The sequence below is a fragment of the Choloepus didactylus genome, chromosome X (assembly GCF_015220235.1).
Source record: "Choloepus didactylus isolate mChoDid1 chromosome X, mChoDid1.pri, whole genome shotgun sequence".
NCBI classification, from domain to species: domain Eukaryota; kingdom Metazoa; phylum Chordata; class Mammalia; order Pilosa; family Megalonychidae; genus Choloepus; species Choloepus didactylus.
Window position 1 is genome coordinate 1211408 of NC_051334.1, and position 18550 is coordinate 1229957.

At 40.1% G+C, this 18550-nt stretch overlaps 1 protein-coding gene across 5 annotated transcripts in view; it reads right to left on the bottom strand.

The window, feature by feature from the left end:
- Positions 1-18550, bottom strand: part of STS (steroid sulfatase) — a 646106-nt gene that overhangs the window by 478249 nt on the left and 149307 nt on the right. The window contains exon 10 of one of the 5 annotated variants that reach the window (XM_037821495.1): positions 16544-17081. The exons of the other annotated variants lie outside the window; for them this stretch is intronic. Coding sequence (XP_037677423.1) covers positions 17014-17081 — 68 coding nt within the window. The 3' untranslated portion in view covers positions 16544-17013. Of the gene's footprint in view, positions 1-16543; positions 17082-18550 lie in introns of those variants that run through there. 5 annotated transcript variants of the gene reach the window in all.

The window sequence follows — 18550 nt, forward strand, 5'->3', positions numbered from 1 at the left end:
ACAGAAAAGAATCATCTCATTGGTATGCTGGAATTGTCAAACCAACGAAGCCTTCTGCTAAATAATTTTGGTAATAGTTGCCACGTTTTCCCTTTGTTTCCTGGTTCCCTCTACATTCATATCCATTTCCAGTGTTTGCTTTACCAGTGTATAACCTGGGCAAACACACAGGGCCCCAGGCTTGGTTCACTGCCCTGCTCTCACCATCTAGAAAGTCTTAATAAAATTTTATCATTGAACGTGTATTTGCAATTGAAATCCACTGGGACAAGGGAACATGTGCATGAGAAGAAAGATAAATGTGATATGCATATTTACTTCTGTTTCCTGCTGCCCACTCGTATATAGTACATGCAATACCCCACACCTACAGAATTCCAGGGGACTTGTGACGTGGGGGGGGGTTTAGTATACTCAAGCAAGGACAAGGTAAGTGTGCTACATCTGTGAGTGAGTAAGCAGGGGTGCTGACAGCCCCAGGAGGCCATGCTTTCCATTCAAACCACAACGTGCTTCAAATGCAGAAAGAAGGCAATGGCATATCTAAGAAACATGAAAAACCAAAGAACCCGATCATATCCTTTCTTGGGTTACTTCCTTGTATGAGTCAACCACTTAGGCTGAAAATGATGACAGAGGGAAATACAGGGTAATGTGGGGTAACCCATATTCCTCTTCTATGGAGCTCTTCCTTACTCATGAGTAAGCTAAGGGTGGAGTGTTGCAAGAATGTGCACACATCAAAAGCAAAATAAAAACACTTGCTCTAGTTTTGTGCAGTGTTTCTTTTCTGCTGTTCTGGCAAGAACAAGATACATATGCATGTATGAACCACAAAATATAAATTGTGTAATTTCAGTGATTCCATATACAAGTTAAATGCTCTCATTTTTGCATTTAAAACTGGCATTGCACAATATTAAAATGAATAATAACAGCCATGCTGATGATTTAAATTTTTAATTTTTCTTTACTTAGCACAACATTAAATTGCAAATACAAAACGCCATGACAAGTCAGAAGAGTGACTGCACAAGAAACGAAAAGGCTTTATATTTTAGATCCTGTAATGCAACTTTTTTTCCTGTTTTTTGAACAAGTGGACCCATATTTTCATTTTTGGGAGTTTCTAAAACATCCCAATTCCCAGGCTACACTGCAGACAGGGTACAACAGATTCCGTGGGGGTTAGAGCCAGCATCAAGGTTTCAGAAACCTCCCCAGATGGGTCCAAAATATAGCCAAGGTCAAGATCTATTGTCCAAATCTATGACAGTGTTTTGTCACCTTGCCTGAGATAAAGAATACCATCAGGGTCTTGTTGAGATTCAAGAGTCCTAAGCCCCTTCCCAAACAAATTGAATGAGCCCTACAGGGTGGAAATTCTGCATGCTTCATGAGCAACCCCAAGTGATTTTTATGGTCAGGAGCATTTAGGAAGCACTTCTTTCTAAGACGAGTTGAGAAGGAAGAAGAAAGGAGAAAAGTTTAGCAATAAAAATGCCAGTGATAAAAGGATCTGGACATGAAAAGGGTCTGGACATGTCCCCCCCCCATCTCTAAACACACCAACACTCCTGCATTAGTCAAATACCTCTGTGTAGCATATTACCAAAAACTGAGCCACTTACACCAGCCTATATTTATTAACCCACTGTTTACAGAGGTCATGAATCTGGGCATGGATTGGCTGGGTCTCATCAGGATGCAACCAAGGGGGCAGCTGGGCTTGAGGTCTGATCTGGAGTGTCATCTGGGGAAGGATCCACTTCCAAGCTCACAGGGATGCTGGCAGAGTTCCATTCACTGTGAGCTGTCAGATGGAGGGCCTCAGGTGCTTGCTGGCTGCTGGCCAGAGGCCACCCTCCATCCCTTGCCATGTGGACCACCACAACATGGCAGCTCACGTCTTCAAAGTCAGCAGCGGGGAGGGTCTCCTAGCAACTGGGCTTACAATCTTATGCAATGCAAAAATGGAAGTGCAATGCAATGCAAAAATCACACCACTGTTGTGTATTCTATTGGCTAGAACCAGGTCACATGTCCTGCCCACACTCAAGGGGAGGGGCTACCCAGGAGTGGAAATACAAGGAACAAGAATATTCGAGGCCATCTTGGAGTTTGTCTGCCACAGATCTTACAAATGTGGGTGGAGTAGGGTGTCAGGCCAACTGTGTCCACGTGCCTGGCATCCCAGCTTACCAACATAGAACCTTGGCAAGCTACCTAGCTTCTCTGACCTTAAGTTTTCAGTGCTGTACAGTGGGGGTGTGATAGGTTGGATTATATACCCTGGAGGTAGGGGGCATGTTTTTTTATCTTAATCCATTCCTGTGGCTGTGAACTCAGTGTAGACAGGACTTTGAAGATCTTAGTTAAGCTGTAGCCTTGGGACTTAATCCTATTACTGGGAGCTTAATGAAGAGAAAGACATGCAGAGAAGAAGCTAGAAGTCAACAGAACCTAGAAGAGAAAGGAGAGGACATCGCCATGCTTCAAAAAAGTCAAAGATCCAAGGATAGTGATCAGCCAACCCCAGAACGCCACATTTTTCAGGGAGGAAGTATCATCTTCCTGACACCTCAGTTTTGAAATTCTCCTAGATTCAAAACCAGGAGCCATTTAAATGCCCACGGTTTAAGCCAACCCTTGTATGGTATTTGTCTCAGCACCTGGGAAACTAAGAAGGGGGGTAATACTAGTATGTCCCTCATAGTGTTGCTGAGATGGTCATTTGAATTATGACATAAAATGAGCTTGGCAAAGTGGCCAGCACATATTAATAGCTCCGCAAATAAGAGATGGCATTGTAATTACTGCAAGTACAACCGAGATGCATGGCCATGCCATTTTCAGGGTCCACTCTCCCTTTTGTCCTGTGATAACCAGCAAAAACACTTATGTTCTTATATCCTGGGCCTGGGAGACTGTGGCAGAGCAGGAGGTAGACACTTTTATGCCCTTAGATAAGTAGTCGTAAATGCTTGGTGCGAAATGGACAGCATTGTGCTCCTATAACAGCTTTGCTATTGGTTCTCAGGATGGATTCATACATACATTCGGTGAACATGGATTGTGTAAGTTACTGTTCCGTGATGAGCAGATAAACCCTGCCTCCAAAGCACTGCAATGTACTTGCATCACTGTAATATGAGGAAGAACACGATAGCATGTCTAACAGGGTGGGAAACAAAACACTACGGCAGTTCATAGGGGAGAGGATAACTTCAGGCTATGGATGTAAAAGAAAATTCCATGTAGACACTATCAGTAGTAGTAGATAAGTATACAGCTACCGGAAAGTACATAAAAACAAGCTATTTGGATATCAATGGGTGAGTGCATTATTGTGGTCAGAGGAGTGAAGTTCTGAATGACCTGAAAAATATTCAGCTCTTTGATCTTATTTCTGGGACGGGCATGGAATATCTTTTGTAGTCATCCCTCAGAATTGGGATGGTCCCTACCCAAAATTTGGTTTGGATGTCAAGACTAATGACATCACACATATACCAGAAGGGCATGAGGAGGCTTACTTCTCATGTAATGAATTTTTCTAGGGAGAAAGGGCAGACTCCCAAGCAGCTCTGAAAATGTGTGGTAGAGCAGGGAAAGGAAACTGACTTAGCTTAGGGGTCAGAGGATGGGGTGGGGTGAAGGCTCCTGTGTCCAGGCCAGGCCTTGCATTGCTTGAACTCCCCTCTGTTTCCAAAGGAAGGAGCACCCGGAATTCTTATCTTGACCAGATGTCGGACAGAAGGGGAAGGGGAAGTGGTAGGTTTGAAAGCTGTCAGCATACATCCAAAATGGAGCCACCAACATCACCCTAATACCAAAGCCAGATAAAGATATCACAAGAAAAGAAAATTAGAGATCAACATCCCTTATGAAAACAGATGCAAAAATCCTCAACAATATACTAGCAAACTGAATCCAACTGCACATTAAAATAATTATATACCGTGATCAAGTGGGATTTATCCCAGGTATGCAAGGGTGGTTTAACTTAAGAAAATCAATCAATGTAATACACCACATTAATGAGTGAAGGAAAAAGCCACATGACCATCTGAATTGATGCAGAAAAGGCATTTGACAAAATCCAGTATCCTTTCTTGATAAAAAACACTTAGAAAACTAGGAATAGAATGAAACTTCCTCAACATGATAAGGAACATCTATGAAAACTCACCGCTAACATCATACTCAATGCTGAAAAACTGAAAGCTTTCTGTCTAAGATCAGGAACAAGACTAGGATGCCCACTGTCACCACTGTTATTCAACATTGTACTAGAAGTTCTAGCTAGAGAAGTTAGGCAAGAAAAAGAAATAAAAAGCATCCAAATTGGAAAGGAAGGAGTAAAATTTTCCCTACTTATAGGTGACATGATCCCATACCAAGAAAATCCCGAAAAATCCACAAGAAAGCTAATAAAAGAGTTTAGCAAAGTGGTGGGGTACAATATATATGCAAAAGTCAGAAGTATATTGTAGTTTCTAGTTCTATACATTAGTAATGAACAATCTGAAGAGGAAATGAAGAAAAAATTCCATTTACAATAGCAACTAAAAGAATAAAATACCTAGGAATAAATTAATCAAGGAGGTAAAAGACTTATACAAGGAAAACTACAAAACATTGCTAAAAGAAATCAAAGATCGAAATAAATGGAAGGACATTCCATGTTCATGGATTGGAAGACTACATATCATTAAGTTGTTAATCCTACCCAGAGCAATTTATAGACTCAAGGCAATCCCAGTCAAATTTCCAACACCTTTCCTCACAGAAATGGGAAAGCCAATCATCAAATTGACTGGAAGGGTAAGGGGTCATAAACAGCCAAAACCATCTTAAAAAAGAAAAACAAAGTTGAAAGACTCACACTTCCTGATTTTAAAACCAATTCAAAGCTACAGTAATCAAAACAGTGTGGCACAAGGACAGAAATGCAGACCACGGAATAAAATTAAGAGCTCAGAAATAAACCCTCACATCTATTGCTAATTGATTTTTGACAAGGGTGCCAAGTCCAGGCAATGCGGAAAGAACAGTCTCTTCAACAAATGGTGCTAGGAAAACTGGATATACATATTCAAAAGAATGAAGGTGGATCCCTACATCTCACCATATACAAAAAAAATGACACAAAATTGATCAAATACCTACATATAAGCACCAAAAGTATGAAACTCAGGAAAGCATCTTCAGGACCTTGTGTTAGGTAATGGTTTCTTAGATTTTACACCAAAAGTACAAGCAAAAAAGAAAAATTATATAAATGGGACTTCATCAAATTAAAAACTTTTGTGCCTCAAAGGACTTCATCATGAAAGTTAAAAAGACAACCTAAAGAATGGGAGAACATATTTAAAAACCACACATCTGATAAGTGTTTAATAGCCAGAATATATAAAGAAATTCTACAACTCAACAACAAAAAGACAAACAACCCTATTCAAAAATGGGCAAAAGACTCAAAGAGACATTTCTTCAAAGAAGATATGCAAATGGCCAGAAAGCACACGAAAAGATGCCCGACATCATTAGCCATTGGAGAAATACAAATCAAAACCATAATGAGATACCATTTCACATCTAGTAGAATGACTGCTATTAAAAAAAATAGAAAACATCAAGTGTTGGAGAGAATGTGGAAAAAGGGATGCCTCTCCTTTGTTAGTAGGAATGTAAAATGGTACAGCCACTGTGCAAAAACAATTTGGCAGTTCCTCAGACAGATAAGTATAGAAATATTATATGATGTAGCAATCCCATTTCTAGGGGCTTTAACATATATTTCTACAGTGATGTTCTGTGGCATTATTCAGAATTGCCAAAAGGTGTAAACAACCCAAGTGCCCATCAAAAAATGAACAGATCAACAAAATGTGGTATGTACACACAATTGAATACTACTCAGCCATGGAAAGGAATGAAGTTCTGACACATGCAACACTATGCATGAACCTTGAAGACATCATGTTGAGTGAAATAAACCAGACACAAAAGGACAAATATTGTATGAGCTCTTTGATGTGAAATTATGAGAATAAACAAATTTATAGAGTCAGGAACTCAAATACAGGTTACCAGGGCCCAGGGTGGGGGTAGGGAATGATGAGTTAATGTTTATTTGGCACAGAATTTCATCTTGGGGTGATGGATGGTGGTTAGGTGGCACAATATTGGGATGCAACTAAAAGTACTGAGTTAATATTTGAATGTGGTTAACAGAGGAAATTTTAGGTTGCATATATATATTACTAGGATAAAATACTTTTAAAAACACAGCACTGTACAACACTAGCAGCGAACCCTAATATAAACTCTGGATTATAGTTAACATTACAATTATATTAATATTCATTCATCAATTGTTACAAAGTTACCCCACTAACACAAAGCGTTAAGAGTAGGAAACACTGCATGTGTGAGAGGGGGTATGTGGGAACTCTGTATTTTCTGCACAATTTTTCTGGAAAGCTACAATTTGTCTTATAAAACAAATGGGCCCTGATTCTTTATTATAGTATCTCCAACGTGCCTGTTAAGCAAATGCATCACAAGGAGTCATCCACTTGCCCTGGGTCATAAGCCAAGCCAAGAATCCCAGGAAAAGACAAACAAGGATGCAAGATTTTCTCCCTTATCCTGGGCCCATGGTTAAGCTCACACCCGTTTTCGATGCAGAGCAGAAATTGAACTAACAAAGGACCCTCCTCTTTCAGTCGTCTCCTGAAATGCATTGTCAAGGGTGGCAGAAACTTGAACGAGTTTGACCCAACCTCCAGCTAACACATCTAAGATGGTGGGTGTAGAGATTAGACATCTGAGAATAAGTGCTCCCCTTATTGCAAGATGTATGTCATCATTCCCTGTTCTTGTTTTAATAGCCTTAAATTAAACCCAAAGATTCTGTGCAAGAATTCCTCTGAAAAAAATGGCATTTTTATGCCAGGGTTATGAATCCTATAACTCCAGAGGAGGCATCCCAAAGCTCTTCATTGTTACAGTATTTTTATTTATTAAACGATGATTATTATCATCACCTCCTCTTACCAGGACTTGCTTTCTTACCAGACTGCCAAAGATAATAGAAGTCTTCAGAGAACAGGGTCCCCCACTGAAGAGTTCTTCTCTTAGAAGATGCAAACGAAGGTAAAGAGCAATTGCCAAGAACAACTGCCTCGTGCACCCATTTACGTTGCCCTTCAGTGGGAATGAGAGACCTTCAGTTCTCATTCTCCAACATCTACTCGTTTTTCTCAGTAGCCAAATCCAGTTAGCCAACGTAAGTGTTAGAGACATCACATAGCAGATACCTCTTCTGTAATCAAATCTCTTTAAAAAAATTTTTTTTAATCATCATTTTATTGAGATATATTCACATACCACGCAGTCATACAAAACAAATTGTACTTTCGATTGTTTACAGTACCATTACATAGTTGTACATTCATCATCTAAATCAATCCCTGACACCTTCATTAGCACACACACAAAAATAACAAGAATAATAATTAGAGTGAAAAAGAGCAATTGAAGTAAAAAAGAACACTGGGTACCTTTGTCTGTTTGTTTCCTTCCCCTACTTTTCTACACATCCATCCATAAACTAGACAAAGTGGAGTTTGGTCCTTATGGCATTCCCAATCCCACTGTCACCCCTCATAAGCTACATTTTTATACAACTGTCTTCGAGATTCATGGGTTCTGGGTTGTAGTTTAATAGTTTCAGGTATCCACCACCTGCTACCCCAATTCTTTAGAACCTAAAAAAGGTTGTCTAAAGTGTGCGTAAGAGTGCCCACCAGAGTGATCTCTCGGCTCGTTTTGGAATCTCTCTGCCACTGAAGCTTATTTCATTTCCTTTCACATCCCCCTTCTGGTCAAGAAGACGCTCTCCATCCCACGATGCCGGGTCTACATTCCTCCCCGGGAGCCATATTCCACGTTGCCAGGGAGACTCACTTCCCTGGGTGTCCGATCCCACGCAGGGGGGAGGGCAGTGATTTCACCTTTCAAGTTGGCCTAGCCAGAGAGAGAGGGCCACATCTGAGCAACAAAGGGGCATTCAGGAGGAGACTCTTAGGCACAAATACAGGGAGGCCTAGCCTCTCCTTTGCAGCAACCGTCTTCCCAAGGGTAAAACTTATGGTAGAGGGCTCAACCCATCAAACCACCAGTCCCCTATGTCTGTGGTCATGTTAGCAACCATGGAGGTGGGGTAGGCGAATACCCCTGCATTCTCCACAGGCTCCTCAAGGGGGCACTACATCTTTTTTTTTTTTTTTCCTTGTTTGTCTTTTTTCTTTTTCTTTTTTTTAACTTTCCCTTCTTTTTTAAATCAACTGTATGAAAAATAAAGTTAAAAAGAAAACAAACATACAATAAAAGAACATTTCAAAGAGACCATAACAAGGGAGTAAGAAAAAGACAACTAACCTAAGATAACTGCTTAACTTCCAACATGTTCCTACTTTACCCCAAGAAAGTTACATAATATAGCAACATTTCAGTGAACTTGTTCCTACTACATCCATCAGAAATTAACAGACCATAGTCATTTCTGGGCATCCCCAGAACGTTAAATAGCTTATCTGTTCTTCTTGGATTATTGTTCCCCCTTCCTTAATTGCTCTCTACTGCTAGTTCCCCTACATTCTACATTATAAACCATTTGTTTTACATTTTTCAAAGTTCACATTAGTGGTAGCATATAATATTTCTCTTTTTGTGCCTGGCTTATTTCGCTCAGCATTATGTCTTCAAGGTTCATCCATGTTGTCATATGTTTCACCAGATCGTTCCTTCTTACTGCCGTGTAGTATTCCATCGTGTGTATATACCACATTTTATTTATCCACTCATCTGTTGAAGGACATTTGGGTTGTTTCCATCACTTGGCAATTGTGAATAATGCTGCTATGAACATTGGCATGCAGATATCTGTTCGTGTCACTGCTTTCCGATCTTCCGGGTATATACCGAGAAGTGCAATCGCTGGATCGAATGGTAGCTCTATATCTAGTTTTCTAAGGAACTGCCAGACTGACTTCCAGAGTGGCTGAACCATTATACAGTCCCACCAACAATGAATAAGAGTTCCAATTTCTCCACATCCCCTCCAGCATTTGTAGTTTCCTGTTTGTTTAATGGCAGCCATTCTAATCGGTGTTAGATGGTATCTCATTGTGGTCTTAATTTGCATCTCTCTAATAGCTAGTGAAGCTGAACATTTTTTCATGTGTTTCTTGGCCATTTGTATTTCCTCTTCAGAGAACTGTCTTTTCATATCTTTTGCCCATTTTATAATTGGGCTGTCTTTACTACTGTCATTGAGTTGTAGGATTTCTTTGTATATGCAAGATATCAGTCTTTTGTCAGATACATGGTTTCCAAAAATTTTTTCCCATTGAGTTGGCTGCCTCTTTACCTTTTTGAGAAATTCCTTTGAGGTGCAGAAACTTCTAAGCTTGAGGAGTTCCCATTTATCTATTTTCTCTTTTGTTGCTTGTGCTTTGGGTGTAAAGTCTAGGAAGTGTCCTCCTAATACAAGGTCTTGAAGATGTTTTCCTACATTATCTTCTAGGAGTTTAATGGTACTTTCTTTTATATTGAGATCTTTGGTCCATTTTGAGTTAATTTTTGTGTAGGGGGTGAGGTAGGGGTCCTCTTTCATTCTTTTGGATATGGATATCCAACTCTCCCAGCCCCATTTGTTGAAAAGACCATTATGGCTCAGTTCGGTGACTTTGGGGGCCTTATCAAAGATCAGTCGGCCATAGATCTGAGGGTCTATCTCTGAATTCTCAATTTGATTCCATTGATCTATATGTCTATCTTTGTGCCAGTACCATGCTGTTTTGGCAACTGTGGCTTTATAATAAGCTTCAAAGTCAGGGAGTGTAAGTCCTCTCACTTCGTTTTTCTTTTTTAGAGTGTCTTTAGCAATTCGAGGCATCTTCCCTTTCCAAATAAATTTGATAACTAGCTTTTCCAAGTCTGCAAAGTAGGTTGTTGGAATTTTGATTGGGATTGCATTGAATCTGTAGATGAGTTTGGGTAGAATTGACATCTTAATGACATTTAGCCTTTCTATCCATGAACATGGAATATTTTTCCATCTTTTAAGGTCCCCTTCTATTTCTTTTAGTAGAGTTATGTAGTTTTCCTTGTATAGGTCTTTTACATCTTTGGTTAAGTTTATTCCTAGGTACTTGATTTTTTTAGTTGCTATTGAAAATGGTATCTTTTTCTTGAGTGTCTCTTCAGTTTGTTCATTTCTAGCATATAGAAACATTACTGACTTATGTGCATTAATCTTGTATCCCGCTACTTTGCTAAATTTGTTTATTAGCTCTAGTAGGTGTATCGTTGATTTCTCAGGGTTTTCTAGATATAAGATCATATCATCTGCAAACAATGACAGTTTTACTTCTTCTTTTCCAATTTGGATGCCTTTTATTTCTTTGTCTTGCCGGATTGCCCTGGCTAGCACTTCCAGCACAATGTTGAATAACAGTGGTGACAGCGGGCATCCTTGTCTTGTTCCTGATCTTAGAGGGAAGGCTTTCAGTCTCTCACCATTGAGTACTATGCTGGCTGTGGGTTTTTCATATATGCTCTTTATCATGTTGAGGAAGTTTCCTTCAATTCCTACCTTTTGAAGTGTTTTTATCAAAAATGGATGTTGGATTTTGTCAAATGCTTTTTCAGCATCTATTGAGATGATCAATTGATTTTTCCCTTTCGAGTTTTTAATGTGTTGTAATACATTGATTGTTTTCCTTATGTTGAACCATCCTTGCATGCCTGGAATGAACCCCACTTGGTCATGGTGTATGATTTTTTTAATGTGTCTTTGGATTCGATTTGCAAGTATTTTGTTGAGGATTTTTGCATCTATATTCATTAGGGAGATTGGCCGGTAGTTTTCCTTTTTTGTAGCATCTTTGCCTGGTTTTGGTATTAGATTGATGTTAGCTTCATAAAATGAGTTAGGTAGTGTTCCATTTTTTTCAATGTTTTGAAAGAGTTTGAGTAAGATTGGTGTCAGTTCTTTCTGGAAAGTTTGGTAGAATTCCCCTGTGAAGCCATCTGGCCCTGGGCATTTATTTGTGGGAAGATTTTTGATGACTGATTGGATCTCTTTGCTTGTGATGGGTTGGTTGAGGTCTTCTATTTCTTCTCTGGTCAGTCTAGGTTGTTCATATGTTTCCAGGAAATTGTCCATTTCTTCTACATTATCCAGTTTGTTGCCATACAGTTGTTCATAATATACTCTTATAATTTTTTTAATTTCTTCAGGATCTGCAGTTATGGCACCTTTTTCATTCATTATTTTGTTTATACGGGTCTTCTCTCTTTTTGATTTTGTCAGTCTAGCTAGGGGCTTGTCAATCTTGTTGATCTTCTCAAAGAACCAACTTTTGGTGATATTTATCCTCTCTATTGTTTTTTTGTTCTCTATGTCATTTATTTCTGCTTTAATCCTTGTTATTTCTTTTCTTGTACTTGGTTTAGGATTGGTTTGCTGTTCATTTTCTAGCTTCTTCAGTTGATCCATTAGTTCCTTGATTTTGGCTCTTTCTTCCTTTTTAATATATGCATTTAGTGCTATAAATTTCCCCCTTAGCACTGCTTTTGCTGCATCCCATAGGTTTTGGTATGTTGTGTTCTCATTTTCATTCGTCTCTATATATTTAGCAATTTCTCTTGCTATTTCTTCTTTAACCCACTGATTGTTTAGGAGTGTGTTGTTTAACCTCCAGGTATTTGTGAATTTTCTAAGTCTCTGATGGTTATTGACTTCTAATTGTATTCCATTGTGGTCAGAGAATGTGCTTTGAATAATTTCAATCTTTTTAAATGTATTGAGGCTTGTTTTATGTCCCAGCATATGATCTATTCTGGAGAAAGTTCCGTGAGCACTAGAAAAGTATGTGTATCCTGGTGATTTGGGATGTAATGTCCTGTATATGTCTGTTAAATCTAATTCATTTATCAGATTGTTTAGGTTTTCAATTTCCTTATTGGTCTTCTGTCTGGTTGATCTATCTATAGGAGAGAGTGATGTGTTGAAGTCTCCCACAATTATTGTGGAAACATCAATTGCTTCCTTTAGTTTTGCCAATGTTTCTCTCATGTATTTTGTGGCACCTTGATTGGGTGCATAGACATTTACGATTGTTATTTCTTCTTGCTGAATTGCCCCTTTTATTAGTATGTAGTGGCCTTCTTTGTCTCTCAAAACATCCCTGCATTTGAAGTCTATTTTATCTGAGATTAATATTGCTACACCTGCTTTCTTTTGGCTGTAGCTTGCATGAAATATTTTTTTCCATCCTTTCACTTTCAGTTTCTTTGTGTCCCTGTGTCTAAGATGAGTCTCTTGTATGCAACATATTGATGGTTCATTTTTTTTGATCCATTCTGCGAATCTATATCTTTTAATTGGGGAGTTTAATCCATTTACATTCAACGTTAAAACCGTGAAGGCATTTCTTGAATCGGCCATCTTATCCTTTGGATTATGTTTGCCATATTTTTCCCTCTCTCTATTAATATCCTTTATTGTACCCATACCGAATCTCTTTAGTACTGAACCTTTCTCCAAGTCTCTGTCCTTTCTTTGTTTCTCTGTCTGTAGGGCTCCCTTTAGTATCTCCAGTAGGGCAGGTCTCTTGTTAGCAAATTCTCTCAGCATTTCTTTGTCTGTGAAAAATTTAAGCTCTCCCTCAAATTTGAAGGAGAGCTTTGCTGGATAAAGTATTCTTGGCTGGAAATTCCTCTCACTCAGAATTTTAAATATATCGTGCCACTGCCTTCTTGCCTCCATGGTGGCTGCTGAGTAGTCACTACTTAGTCTTATGCTGTTTCCTTTGTATGTGGTGAATTGCTTTTCTCTTGCTGCTTTCAGAACTTGCTCCTTCTCTTCTATGTTTGACAGTGTGATCAGTATATGTCTCGGAGTGGGTTTTTTTGGATTTATTCTATTTGGAGTTCGCTGAGCATTTATGATTTGTGTATTTATGTTGTTTAGAAGATTTGGGAAGTTTTCCCCAACAATTTCTTTGAATACTCTTCCTAGACCTTTACCCTTTTCTTCCCCTTCTGCGACACCAATGATTCTTATATTCGGACGTTTCATATTATCTATCATATCCCTGAGGTCCATTTCGAGTTTTTCAATTTTTTTCCCCATTCTTTCTTTTATGCTTTCATTTTCCATTCTGTCATCTTCCAGGTCACTGATTCGTTGTTCAACTTCCTCTAGTCTTGTACTATGAGTGTCCAGAATCTTTTTAATTTGGTCAACAGTTTCTTTAATTTCCATAAGATCATCCATTTTTTTATTTAGTCTTGCAATGTCTTCTTTATGCTCTTCTAGGGTCTTCTTGATTTCCTTCATATCCCGTACTATGGTCTCATTGTTCATCTTTAGTTCTTTGAGTAGCTGCTCTAGGTGCTGTGTCTCTTCTGGTCTTTTGATTTGGGTGCTTGGGCTTGGGTTATCCATATCGTCTGGTTTTTTCAGATGCTTTATAATTTTCTGTTGTTTTTGGCCTCGTGGCATTTGCTGAACTTGATAGGGTTCTTTTAGGGTTTGTAGACCTATTGAAGTCGTTATCTCTAATTTATCAGATCTACAGCTTCGTGGAGTACACTTTCTCTAACTAACCAGCAGGTGGCGTCCACGAGCCACCTGTTCTCCACAAGCCAGATCTCCCCTGCTTAGCCTTTTTGGTGAGTGGGGGAGTGAGTCTTGTGGGGCCCAATTGGTGTCCCAAGCTTGCGTGTGTAGTTGGTGTTGCCTGCCCTGTATGTGGGGCGTGTTTCTGGGCAGTCGGGGAGGGGGGGTGGCCCTAACAATCAAATCTCCCTGATGATCCTAGAGTTTTAAAGCTGCTGCAATAGTCTAATCCTTCAGTTCAGTCCTGCCACAGTTTGTCTCTGCCACTGACCCACAAGTCTTTGGTATTGGCGTATGGCTCCTGAGACTTGCAAGTGGGCCCCTCTTCCAGGCTGTGCACCCCGGGTCCTCTGTTGAGGGATGACTGTGCTATGTCACAGGTGAGTGCCGTCCCCCCAGGGCAGTTCTGGGCTGCTGGGCTGTGTAGGGAGGCTCCCAGTCTGCTCAAATGATGGCTGAATGGGGCTTTGTTAATTCACACTGCTCCACCTTCCCAGCTCTGGGACATTCAGCTGAGGTTGCAGGGAAGGCTAATGTCCACGCCCAGTTTTGTGGTGTGTGCCTGTTATTTGAAGCACTTCCGTCACACTGGGTTGTCTGGGGCAGCTCTGGGCTATGGGGCTGGCGATGGGCAGGAGTGTTTCCTGTCCACCAGGATGGTGGCTGTGAGCGGACACCCCCCTTTTCTTGGGAAGTTGTGGTGTTTAGTGAATTTTCTCAGCCACTGGATTATTGCCTTTTGTCTCAGAGCTCTCTTAGTTCTGCTCTTGACTTGACGTGCCCAAATTGCAATTCTTTGAAGCTTTCTGTATTGAGCTTCTTAGAGTAATTGTTTTAGAAAAAGCAAAAAGGATTTAAAAAAAAAAAAAAAAAAAAACGGCCCTCCTCAGAGATCTAATGGGTTATTGAAATGCTAATAGACAAAGCAACCAGGGCCATTAAGGAAAGGTGCACAGGGCAGAGAGATCAGCTTTGCTTCGGGATTTGCATATGCGCCTCAAGGCCTGAGCTCCGCCCTTCCCCTTTCTGTGTTCACCAGAACTCCAAAAATCCTCTGCTTTTATTTTGGAGTTTTTCGTGTTGTTTTTTTTTCTATGCCTGTCTCCTCTCTGCTGGGCTGGCTGCTCTCAGAGTCTCTGGTGTCTGGTCTCAGTCTATCTATGGTTGGAGTTTGAATCAGTAGAATGAGTTTTCGATAAGAGCAGCCACTGCAGTTCTCCCTTCTCCTTCCCGGAGCTGACAGCCCCTCCTCCCCTGGGACTGAGCCTGGCAGGGAGGGGCGCGGGTCCCCTGGCCGCAAAAACTTACAGATTTCGCTGATCTCAGCAGTTCCACGTTTTCATGAGTGTTGTATGAAGTATGCCCAAAGACAGATTGCTCTGTGGTGTCCAGTCCACGCAGTTCCTGGCTTTTTACCTACTTTCCTGGAGGAGTAACTAAAACTTACAGCTCACCAGTCTGCCATCTTGCCCCGCCTCTTTAAAAATTTTTAAGTGATCCTTTGGATAAGCAGGCAATGCTTCCACTATCTGCAAAGTTGTTTTATGTTTTGTTCTCTTCCCCCAGCAGACATGCAGTTATGCAGTTTGGTATGCATTGTCATGGGTAGGCTCTGTACTGACCACTATACAAGGCATGGGATGCAAAGCAATGAACAAGAGTGTACATAGGTAAAATAACACGCATGCTGCTAAAGGGAGCAGAAGCAAGTTCACACCAAATCAGGGATGAAATCCAACTCAGCCTTCAACACCTAGCCCAAAGGTTGTTTCTTTTCAAGACTCTCTCAATATTTTCTTATTTAGTCTATTGCTGATGGTCATTTGGGTCTCCTGTTTGAGGTGATAATAAATACTGCTGCTAAAAACATTATTTTACATCCCAATGGTGCACCAATATGCACATTTCTAAGAGTGGAATTTCTGGGTCATGGGGGTATGTACAGGTTCTGCCTTAGTAGATACTCCCAGTTTTCCAAACTGGCCAATTTGTACTTCCACCAGTGGAGTATCAAAGCTCCAGTCACTCCCCGTTCTCACCTACACTTGATTTTTTCTGCCTATTTCATTTTGCAAATTCTGGAGTCTAAGTTGTGGCATGATGCTATGGTTTTACTTTGCATTCAAGAAGTTTTTATTCTTGTTTATTGGCCATTTATACTTCTTTTGAAGTGTCTGTTCAAGTCTTCAGCCCATCTTTCTATTCAGTAGTCTAAATTTTTGATATTGATTTATAGGAATTCTTTATATATTCAGGATATAAGCTCTTTATCACATTTGTGCCACAAATATCTTCTCCAACTCTTTGACTATCCTTTTTACTCTCTTAATGGTGTACATTTATGAATAAAAGTTATTATGTTTTATTTTTATTGTAACATAATTTACAATTCACTGATGACCCCACGTACTGCCCCTGATCACTTGTAAGCACATATCTACTCCATAGTCTCTGTTGAATAGATACGTTAAGTTTTCAACAAATTGCATCTTATATATTTGCTCATGTATTTATATCTTCAGACATAGGAAATGAACTCTACCATGGAAGGACTGTCTCAGTTTTCATAGCAGGAGCTTAATAACTGTTGATTTCTATTGTTATAAATGTGAAGAATTAAGCAACAACAATATGCTTACTGTAATAAAAAAAGTATACAATTTTTACAGTCCTAAGATAATTTTGTATCAAGCAAATATCCTTAATGCATTAGAGGCAGTTTTTGCTCCATAGATTAATCCCAATGTTACCTTAATTGGCTATCAGGCTCACTTGGTGAGCTGTAATTAATTTTGTTTTTATCCAGCTTTCTATCTGGGTTGAGCTCTAAGAAGATCTAATTAGGAATATGCTATCTCTTGAAAAGTGAGACTGAGGCAGCCATTTAGCTTAATTTTTCACAATCAAAATGACTGAAAAGATCAGTGAACAGGTAAACTCTGGTGAAGAGGAAATAAAAATCAAGTGTGCAGAAATCTGAGCTGGTATCCCCTCATTGTAGGATAAAAATAGGGACTGATAATACTACTGCTGCTAAAATCCAGGATTCGGGTGGGAGAGCATGATAATAAGTTGTAAAAGGCCAAATATAACCCTGATTAGAGAAAAGAAGGATTGATTCTCAGCAGCCCACAAATTCCCCAGAGCAGCTGTCAAAGGAAGACATCGGTCAGGGTTTAAGAATCTGGCAAACCGCGAGGAAGGCCTCGATTCAGAGAATCACAGACACCAGCCTCTGCCTGGAAAGGTGGAGCATGAGCCTTCAGCCGAGGAGAGCTGGACGAGATGAAGGGGAGCCTTTTCAGGTAGCTTCATAAGTGCCTGATAACCCCCAGCTTCTGATCTTGGCGTCGCTTCTCTAGAACAGCAGCTGGCTGCCCTGTGTGGATTCATGTGCACAGAGAAAAGACTTTGGAACTGAAAATGCCTAGACTCAGGCTAAAGTCATTTTGGTTCCTGGGAATGTTCCTGTCCATATCCCCTGAACAGAATATTTCCAATCCGTGAAACAGACCATGAAAATTTCAGATTTTTAAAACACTTCAAATATGTGAAGATTAAGAACTACTACCTAATAATACTCTTCCTTCTATGGTACAGCTACAAGATTTATTTTATCTAGACAGTTTTAAAGGCCTCTTTTTACATTGTTAAATAGAACAGAACACACTAAGAAACGAATTCCTCATCTTGGTTCCGTGTCTAAATGGATACGAGTAGCAGGTGAGCATGCATACAAAGTACCCCGGAATCTTGTCAAAATGCAGATTTGCATTCAGTATTTCTGAAATGGGGGTGCATTTCTAACAAGCTCCCAGGAGATTCTGATGCTCTGGACCATGAACCACACGTTGTGCATTAAGGATCAAAATCTCCTGAGGCCATCAGGTAACGATACCCGAAATTGCGGTAGGATGCACCTGTGTTAGCTTTCCATTGCTGTTATAACAAATAACCACACATTCAGCAGCAGCTTAAAACAACACCCATTTATCAGCTCAGCGTTCTGCAGGCCACGCATCCAAGGGTCACCCCTCCAGTCCTTGCTTGTCCCAGCCACATCTCAGAACCAGCAAGAACTCGTCGATTCCTTCTGCTGCTGCCACATATGATGTGTCCACCTTCCTCATCCACTTTAAAAGGCTCACGTGTGTACACTGAGCCCAGATCATCCAGGATCATCTCACTATTTCAAGGCCGACAACTTTCATCACGTCTGCAAATCCTGCTATTCTTATCGCAGAGAGAAGCCACTTTCCTTCCTCATCCACTCTCTCTCTCTCTCTCTCTCCATACTCTTTTAAATGTGCCCTCCCCCTTTTGGGGATACAGGGAGGCAATTAAAGAGACCAGTTGGTCCCAGCAGTAAAAAAAAAATAGGCTAAAATTTAGTTCTTCATAATAGGTTTGCAAAAGGCTTAAAATGGTTTCAATTATATGGTAGTGCATGTTTCTTGGGAAGTGGAGCAATTTGTACTTGAGTTGTTTTCTGATGTCAGATTACAATACAAGCAAAGCAATTAACTTGAAAGGGCTGGGGAAAAAGCACAGGAACAAAGGCAGGTATGAAAGTAGAGGAATTTACTTTCAAGTATTTGCATGCAAAGTCCAACAGCACGAATCAATATTTTGTATTTCTGACAACAATAGATGCATTTGCATAAGTATATACATGAATTTTATGTCCCTATGTAACCAGGCTGATTTTGTTCTGTCCTTCCTATTAATGAGGCTACTGACCCACCATGGACAAGGCCAGGGCTTTGAGCCGTCTATCCCAGAGTGGAAACAGATTGGCATCATTCCATGTATACACGTACAACACACCCCGGGCCTGTGCATGAGGCC